Below are 10,000 nucleotides of genomic sequence, written 5' to 3'. Positions count from 1 at the left end.
CGGATCCCGTACCTAATGCTTTTGCAGCTTTCCGTTCTGCCACTGCTGGTATCGAAAACCTCGTGCAGGGCTTTCAACTGTCCGAAAAGAAGAAGCAAAGGAACCGAACGTTATTCTCAGACACTTGCAGGAACATTTCATGGCTAGCGAAGGAGTCCTAATGGAACGAACAAAGTTCGCCCAAATCAAACAAGAAGTCCAAGAATCTGTCACAGCCCGAGAAGGACGACTTGAGTACTGTGATAAATGTGAAGACCAGTTACTCAGAGATAAATTCATATCAGAGATAAACAACGAGAGATTGATGTCAATACTACTAGGTAAGGGCCACAGAGATAAAACAATGAAAGGAATAGTCTCATTTAAGACAATGCTACAGTTAGCTAACAACTTTGACCAATGTGAGAAGGCTAAAGCAATAATGCAGCAAGCTAAAGGCCCCACAGTCTTCCTGCAATTAGGTGAACTACGTACACTGGCACAAAGTTGCCCTCAAAGAAAGAGCAAAACTGGGGTCAGGGTAACTACAAAGGCACAAAGATACCCTTAAAGTCCGAGCAAAACTGGGGTCAAGATCCTTCTAACCGCTAGCACAAAACTGACACCTGTCAGTATTGTGCAGGTCCTCCACGCCCCCGATCCGTATGCCCGGCTTCAAACAAGCGATGCTCTAGGAAAGGGTGTGGGAGAATCGGACACTGCGCCCGTGCATGTCGAATGGAAGCACCCACTTTAGCCAGCTCCACCCAGGCACACCATCTTGATGCCAGTTTAGTGAGGGAGTATAAAACTGACCTCTTTGAGGTAGATATCAAACCAGAAAAGTATGCCCAAAGTGTCTACAGCTCTTCACAAAATTCTCATGGCATGGTGGTGGGCCGTAAATTTTTCAGCTACTTGAACTTGCGTGTGACCAAGAACCTAACAAATCGATCAGAGTGCAGTTAGATACTGCTTCCACTTGTAACACGCTGCCAGAAAAGTTTGCTCAATCATTGATACTTCCTGTGCAGAAGATCACAAACTACTTCACCCCTAGTAAAGCAACCTTTATTCACCTATGACAACTCTAAACTCACACCTATGGGTAAACTAGAGTTACTAGCTGAAACCACAGCAGCGTACTACCTCCTCGCATTTCATGTTTTAAGGGACTCACATATACCAGGAAAGCCAGCCCTCCTGTCTGGGACTGGTGAAGATCCGTGCAGAAACAAATCATTCACTTGGAACATCACGTCGCACTGCAACACTACAGAAACTCCACCCTGAGCCCCCAGTACAACTGCCATCACCTGAGAACTCGCATGCCAGCGACATGCCTAAGCCACCAGAACCAATACCAGCACCACGGATGTTTCACTTAATTTCCGCATCCAAACACATTGTTGCCATCCCGCCCTGCCAAGATGACTCCTGAGTGGGTTCTCGAAGCATTTCCTGATGTTCATACATGGTTGGGACAGTTCAGAAATCCTGTTTCTTTTGATTTAGACCCGAAAGTCACACCAGTCCATGATGCCATCCATCGGTAGCAGTAGCAAGACACGCCAACAATCAAAGAGCAGTCAGACAAGATGGGAAGCGAAGGAAAGATTTGTGCAGCTTGGTGCAGTAAGATGACGACAGAGAGACAAAGGACAAATTTAGAATCTGTTTAGACCCATCGAAAACCATTAATAAGGCAATAAGAGTTCCCAAGCATCCAATTTCCCGCTTCGAGGACATTTTGCCACAACTGAACGGTGCAAAGTGTTTTTCAGTTGCAGATGCGATGTCTGGTTTCACAAACATACGTCTATATCACGAATTAAGCTTGGCCACAACGTTTCATACTCCTTTTGGTAGGTACCGGTGGCGTCGACTGCCCTACGGAGTGTTCAAGTGAGACAGCAAGAGGCCCTTGCAGGATTGATAGGTATCTGCACCTTTTCTGATGATGTTCTTATTTATGGCTGTGGACAAACACAGGAGGAGGCCGAGAAAGATCGTGATGAGAATCTGTACCATGTCCTGCTGCGAATGCAACAAGTTAAAGACACGCTGAACCCAGCCAAATGGAGGTTCAATACCCAAAACGCGATTTTCATGGGATTCCAGCTCAGTCTTGAAGGGGTTCGCCCAACTCCATTCATGGTCGAAGCAATCTCAAAAATGTCTAAACCTGCAGACCCACAAGCTGTTCAGCGTTATTTGGGTATGCTCAATTACCTTGCAAAATGTTGTCTAAAATTGAGTGATGTGGTCACGTGTTTAAGAGAATTAACCCACAAAGATGTCCTCTTCCAGAGGACTGACTCGCATGACAAAGCTTTTGTTGAGTCAAAGGAACTGATTGCGCATGCCCCTGTTTTGTGTTATTTCAATCCGCAGTTGCCTGTAACCCTTCAGGTGGATGCGTCTGGTGTTGGCATTGGTGGAGCGCTCTCGTAGAATGATCAACCACTGGTATTTTACTACAACACTCTAACAGAAGCTGAACAGAGATACGTTGTGATTGAAACGGAATACCTTGCTATATGCTTGGCGTTTGAGAAATGGGACAGTCTGCTATATGGAAAGTCAGATATCCATTACAAACGGATCATCAGGCATTAGAGACTATCTTCAAGAAACCTCTCAACAAAGCACCACGGCGACTGCAGGCCATGCGTATGAGACTCAGAGACTCCAAGGATAATCATTTGAAGTGAAATACAACAAAGAGCACAACAAGTCATAGCCGACACCCTGTCCAGAGCCCCTCTCCCACAGCTTTTAACGGCAAATCTTTCCGCAGAACAGGTATTTCGAGTGGAATGTTAAGCAATGGCTTAAGACATTTCTGGAATCTCCAAGGCTACTCAGGAAAACTTGCAGGAGCAGACTATTATGGATCCAGCACTGCAAAACTATCTCTTCTCGTAATGAATGGCTTGCCAACTGCCAAAACAGGAGTGGATCCGTTGGTACGACCTCACTTTACTTTCAAAGATGAACTCTCTGTGGCAGATGACATAGTGTATAAAGGCCAACAAGCAGTCATTCCGAGCTCAATGAGACCAGCAATGCTTGAGAAAATCCACAGAACGCATTTTGAGGTAGGCTTCTGCATTCGAAGAGCCAAGGTGTCCCTCTTCTGGCCAGGCATGACTTCAGTTATCAAGAAGAAGCTTATTTCATGCTCCCTGTTTGCTCAGTCAAGCCCCAAAAGAACCATGCTTATCCATGATATTCCAGACAGTCCATGGTCCTAGTTAGCCAAGATATTCTCATGTAGGAAGGAAGCCATAACTGAGATTGGGTCGAAACCAAACCCTTAGCACAAGCATTCTGCCTGGCCTTATGGCATTGTAAAGAAAGTGTCCGCAGCCAGTTCCTACTGTTATAACTCCTAATGGCGGAGAGCTGCGCAGAAACAGAACACGGTTCAGGCTGGCCGCAGCCCCACCACCTGATGCGAAGACCTATATGTCCCAGCAATCAAATGCATCCTGGGAGGATGACCATCCATTAGCACAACCAGTGCCCACCGAAAGTGTGCCGATGGCTCCTCAGAACCAGCTGCAATCTTCACAACAGGTCAGCAAAGACCCCCGTGAGACACAAAGTCCAGTATACCTGCAGTCCAGAACCGACATACAGACTCGCGGCTGCACAGAACCATACAACCAAAACAAAAGGGCTTCTGACGTACAAGGAACACCTCAGTTCACGGAAAGCGGGTCAGTTAACAGTGAAGCAGAGTGCACTACACCATCAGCCAACGAAATGAGGATTCTCTCTGCAGAGTTGTGAAAGCACCAGCCCGGCTGAATCTGTAAGAGACTTAGTGGACTCCAATGTGCGAACTTAGAGAGACATTGATTTAACTTGAACAATATATAAAAAATTTTAGTTGAACATTGTCTTGAAATGTTCCCGTTTTAACTGGCGACACTAGGCTGGATCAGTTAGGACTAACCTGTTAACACCTCATTAATGCTCTTTTTCACTTTTGTGTTTATTATTGTTATTCTTTTTTACAAAAAGGGGGATGTTACATCATGCATTTTCAAAGCTTGTTACGCCCCAGCATGCGTTGGGGGTAGAATAAGCGTGGCGTCCATCTTTGGTTTCGTTGTACTTTCTAAGTGCTGCAACGGCAGTAGCCAACAAAAGGTTCCTCTGTTCATCGGGATTCTCCTCGTGGCATGTGGCATGATTCGGTAGCCTTTAGCATGTGATAAAAATACACCCATGCAGTGAAACAACAAAAACGCTTTTAAAAGCTATTAAACGAACTTTTCGATGCTTCTAATGGCAGAGAGTTTAACTAAAACAAACATCTGCATTAAAGCTTCATAGGACGAAAAGGACGAATTAAGGGCGTATTTATTTGCAACATAAGCGTATACCGGAGAGCGAGACGACGTATTTACTTGCGTCGCATTTGTATTACGCGTTTTGGATATGCCATTAATCAATGACTGAGCATGGCATCAGCGCTAAAACGTAACACAAAATTATGCGTTTTCACAACTACGCCACGACGACGAAATTCTAGAATTAAAACAATGCATATACTTTTTCAGCGAAGATAGTGCTCACCCCTTTATAAACACCGAATCCACGGCATCGTTGTCCTGGTTGCTATTGCTTCCATTTCATGGAAAAAGTTGGCCTGCTGCCATTTTGTCAAAAACCGCTGACTATCACGTGAATTGATCGTGTTACAAGTTTTGAGAGCATCGTTATTCGGTTCTGGACCACTTTTCTATCTTCGCCCCTCTTGGGTTCCCCTTTCCCGCTGCGAAAAAAATAACGACTGATCGCAGGTTACACTGCTCGATAAAACTTGTTTTGTGGCATTTTGTGTAGGGCTTTCCACAAGTTGCTCAAAATTTCTGACAAAGGTGGTCGAAAGCTGCTACAAAAATCCAAAACGTTGCTTTTGATTAAAAAGTTGCTCGAAAATTGCCCCGAAAAATCTAAAACGCTGCTGTTTATCAAAAAATGTCTCCAAGTATATGCTAATTTCCCTTTGAAGGTAAGATTATTAAGCACGTTCATGCAATTTCACTGCAACAGAAGCATCAAAATAACATTTAAAGGCAAAAAGTTGTCGAATTACAAGGATTTCTTTCACTGAGAAAAATCGTGAAGATATCAATGACGTAATGTTTGCTGACTAATCTTGTAATGTTTCAATGCGAAATGAGACGAAAGTCGAAACGTCTTCGGATGATCCACGAAAATCTTCGGCAAACTTCGTAAATATCTTCGGAAACGTTCGTATGACCTTCGGACAACACTCTGACAATCTTAGGAGATCTTCGGTGTAGAAATTGCTCAAAATGCAACAAGTTGCTTGAAAGGAAAAAAGTTGCTTTAGGGGAGAAAGTTGCTCGAAATATGGAGAAGAGCTGCCGAACAACTTGTGGAAAGCCCTAATTTTGTGCCAAAAAGGCCAGTACTGGAAAATTCTTTAGCCATGGTAGGTCTTTGAGAAGAACAGCTTGATATTTCCCCAGGTGTTTTCCTAGGGGATTTTTGGGTTATCGAGACATAAATTTGAAACTGGGTACGCGTAAGAAATGCAACGAGTATACGCTTATGTTTCAAATAAATACGACCAAAGTTTTATTTTTTCGATGACGTTTTACCGTGCAAAATCCCAAAATGGAATTGCAGGCCACTGAAAGTAAAACTGCTAAGGGACTGATATAAACACTTGACAGGCTCTTGTGTTGATATTCATGTTTCGTCCTTTTACACTACAGGTGCTCACAGGCGAACTGAAATCACTTCACAAACGTTTGGAGTGAGGAGAATTATCATGCATAGCGGCTATCAAAACAATTTCAGAGACGATATTGCAGTCCTCCAGTTGGATAGGAGTGCAAAGTTGAACGACAAAGTCGCTACAGTTTGTCTTCCAGACAGTCGTCCAGACTTGAATTCCAACTGTTACGTAACAGGTTTGACTTTTATGCTCATTATCCATTCTAAGTGTCGGCGCAATAATATATCACCCTTTTAAACCCTTAAAAACAAACAATTGATTAGAAAAGATTTACTAAAGCATAAATATGCAAACCTAAATGTAGCAAGCCGACGTTTCGGAATTTTCAAGACGCCATCATAAAGACTAAGTTAACCCTATTCAGACCGGGCTTTTTGGATCTTTTCATACCGGGGGTGGGAGGCGGATTCCGCCCCCTTCCCTCAGTAACTTCCAGAATATTTAACCCTATTCAGACCGGGATTTTTTTGGATCTTTTCAGACGTGGGGGGGGGGGGGGGCGAATAATTAAGCAATCACAACGAAATTTAAAGGATATATAGTATGTCCGGAATTCCATATTTTGGTATACGTCACGTGGGATGATGACGTCACATCACGTGACAATGACATCATGTTGTCAAAACAGCCGCCATCTTGGATCCGCTGTCTTGGATTTCAAAATTTTTCTAAAACTTCAGAAAACCGCCCAAAATAACTGCAAAGTTCTCAAAACCAATCAAATTGTGCTTAAAAACCGCGAAAAGGTTAAAATAATTACATTAAAGTTATTTTTCATTTATAGAAACACGAAAATTACAAATTTGGGAAAACATGCCTGTCAAAATACCGTTGCCATGGTGACGTCCTGAAGTTCCTGACACAACAACCTATCCTACCAATCTTGAAAAAGTTATAAGCGTTCAAAGTCGGCGCGGGCACTTTCCGCCGCCCCCCCCCCCCCCCGGTCTGGATAGCCTGAATTTCCGACATCACTCTGTGGTCGCCTACTCCCCAGAAGGGACGTCTGAGCACATCTGGCCCTAATGCCGTCCGGTGACTTCACTACACTTTCGTTTAATTTATGCGGAATAGTTTTTGTCGAGGCCATGAATGTGTTAGGAATTTTTATTATGTTTTTACTCGCTACGATTCAAGTTTTGTTTTAGCCAGCGGTTTCGCTCGTTATACCCATCGTTCCTTGCGGGGGAATGTTGAACATGTGCAGAAAATGGCGCCATTTTGTTTTAGCGCCTGTGTTTTCCTGTGAATTTCTGCAAAGTTTAGTTTAGTTTCAGAACGGTTTCGATATTCAGAAAGCTGTAAGGGACAACAACGTTTTACCAGCGTGTTAGCAGTGTGTGACAGCGTGTGACTAGATGTTATTAGATGTCTCTAGATGTGCCTACATGTTTCTGCGTTACTACATTGTAGCAGATTGTAGTTCTACGAATGGTCACGAATAAACTGAGTTGAAGCGTCGTCTGTTCGCCTTAAATCGATGCGGTTACAGTAAAACGTTGTTGGAGTAAGTCTTCGAGTTGCCAGCCAGCCGGGGATTAAAGGTGTGTTTTCAAGTTGTCTTCGAACTCAGTAACCTCGAGTTTTGTTCGCTCCGAGTTGCCAGCCAACCGGGAGATTGAAAGTGTGTTTTCAAGTTGTCTTCGAACTCAGTTACCTCGAGTTTTGCTCGCTCCGAGTTGCCAGCCAACCAGGGGATTGAAAGTGTGTTTTCAAGTTGTCTTCGAGCTCAGTTACCTCGAGTTTTGTTCGCTCCGAGTTGCCAGCCAACCGGGAGATTGAAAGTGTGTTTTCAAGTTGTCTTCGAACTCAGTAACCTCGAGTTTTGTTCGCTTCGAGTTGCCAGCCAACCAGGGGATTGAAAGTGTGTTTTCAAGTTGTCTTCGAACTCAGTAACCTCGAGTTTTGTTCGCTTCGAGTTGCCAGCCAACCGGGAGATTAAAAGTGTGTTTTTAAGTTGTCTTCGAACTCAGTTACCTCGAGTTTTGTTCGCTCCGAGTTGCCAGCCAACCGGGAGATTGAAAGTGTGCTTACTTCAACTTTTGTTTTGTATGTCAAGTGTCAGCCATCGGTGAGTGTGGATTTCTTTGTTTTAAGTTGTCAGCCAAGATTGAATGATATTGAAGTCTGCTGGGTAATTTGTTTGATGTACATTGATATTTCTGGTGAACGTAATTGTCAATCATGAGTGTTGTAGAGGAGAAAAAACAAAAACGAACTAATGCCAAGCAGCAGGTCACCAAAGCCTCGCGAAGATTAACTGGTGCAGTTGAAAGAAATGCAGACATTGAGGTTTTGACAGTCTTAATGGTTGAACTTGAGAAAGTGTTTGATGATTTTTGCGTGATAGATGAGGAATATGAAACTCTGGTTTCAGAAGAAGACAATGCGGAACATAGGATCGTCAATGGATTGGACATCACTGCGTACAGAGCAAATGTAAAGGAAGCATACACAGGGGCAAGAAATGCCTTTTCACAAGCGAAAGCCACTAAGGCGCCAAGTGTACCTGCTGACCCCCCCACACATTCCCAGCCAGGAAACAGTGTTAACCCAGGTCAACAAGCCCCCAAGACACCAAGTGTACCTGCTGATCCCCCCACACATTATCAGTCAGGAAACAGTGTTAACCCAGGTCAACAAGCCCCCAAGACACCAAGTGTACCTGCTGGTCCCCCACACATACCCAGTCAGGAAACAGTGTCAACCCAGATCAACAAGCCAGTAGTGATAGCCAAGCAAACGATTGGATGGCGTTTGATCCCCTTAGTTCTGCTAGTTTCAGTTTCCCCTCAGCTCAGCAGTATTGGTTGCCACAGCCATTTGTTCAGCAGTCAGCAGGAGGACATGTTTATCCTGGACAGTTAATGAATGTATCGCCGTATCAACTTGGTAGTCACGGTATGCAAGCTCAAGGCAATGGAACCAGTTCTGCAGACACACCAGGTGTTCACCTCAAGAAAATGTCACTTCCCACCTTCTCTGGCCAGAGAAAGGATTGGCCAGAATTTAAAGCAGTCTGGAAGCAGTTGGCGGAAGGTGCAATCAAAAACAGAACAGCCTTAGCTCACGAACTCAAGAGGTCTGTGAAGGGTGAAGCTAGTCAGAGAATCAAGTCAGTGTATGTCACCAAACCAGAGGCTTATGATGCAATGTGGAAGAAGTTGGAAGTTTACTATGATGATACCAGTGCCACTATCCAAGCAGCACTAGAGGATTTACATAAGCTCAAGCCAGTCTCAGAAACCGATTACAGAGGTCTTGTCGAATTTGTTGATGTTGTAGAGTCATCCTACAGCCAGCTTGAAGAGTTGAATCAGTTGAACACTCTCACTATGAGGGACGTTGATTTTGTCAATGGACTTTTACATAACCATCTGAGATTGGAGTGGATTCGCAAATATCATGACATGAGCCAAACAGAGAAGATTCAGCCTTTCAAATCCTTTATGAAGTTCTTGGAAAGGGAAAGAGAAGCAGTAGCTCGATTAGCTGAATACCAAGCAAAGGCGAAGAAGAACACTAGAAGTCCCAAAAACTGGTGATCGTGGTAAAGGGCTGACACATCATGGAACAGGAACTGTTCAGGACAAAAGACAGTTTCACCAGTGTGCTTTCCACAGGAGAGACACAATTAAGCACAAAACAAGTGATTGCAAAGAATTTCAGAAGCTCCCCATCAGCGGAGAGGGTGGCAAGTTTGAACTTCTCAAACAAGTGAATGCTTGCTTTGTTTGCTTCGGAAATCACCCACAGCAGAAGTGTCCCAACAAGAAACCGTGTTCATTGTGTGGAAGTGAGAAGCACCAATTTCTCTTGTGCAAGTCAGGGAAAAGGAAAGAAGGTCCAAGCACTACCGGTCAGGATCAATCTGTATCAGCACCGCAAAAAGAAGAAGATCAACAAATTGATCATTGTGCTCATGCTGAATCAGCAAGTCATGCTTCAAGAGGAGCTGGCCTTGCTCTCTATCCCATCCAACAGGCAAAGGTGTGTGAGAGTGGGAAGAATGTTACCATATTCTGTGATGGTGGCTCAAACACAACCTACATAACTCACCAAGCAGCAGATAGAATCAAGGCCAAAAAACTGAACAGATTCACTCTTGACGTAACCACTATGGGAAATGTGGAGAAGACCTACAACACCCGACAGTATCAGTTCACTTTAAGAACGGACTCTGGCAAGAAAGTCAGTATCACTGCATTTGGTATGGATAGAATAACTGGTCCTGTC

General features: G+C 44.0%; 1 protein-coding gene across 1 annotated transcript in view; it reads left to right on the top strand.

Annotated features, from left to right (window-relative positions):
- Positions 1 to 10,000, top strand: part of LOC144646059 (proproteinase E-like) — a 23,600-nt gene that overhangs the window by 6,042 nt on the left and 7,558 nt on the right. The window contains exon 5 of the mRNA XM_078505585.1: positions 5,742 to 5,939. Coding sequence (XP_078361711.1) covers positions 5,742 to 5,939 — 198 coding nt within the window. The remainder of the gene's footprint in view (positions 1 to 5,741; positions 5,940 to 10,000) is intronic.

Source organism: Oculina patagonica, chromosome 1 (genome assembly GCF_052425735.1).
Source record: "Oculina patagonica isolate OP01 chromosome 1, crgOcupat, whole genome shotgun sequence".
NCBI classification, from domain to species: domain Eukaryota; kingdom Metazoa; phylum Cnidaria; class Anthozoa; order Scleractinia; family Oculinidae; genus Oculina; species Oculina patagonica.
Note: the sequence above shows the minus strand (reverse complement) of the source record. Positions and strands in the feature narration are given on the sequence as shown.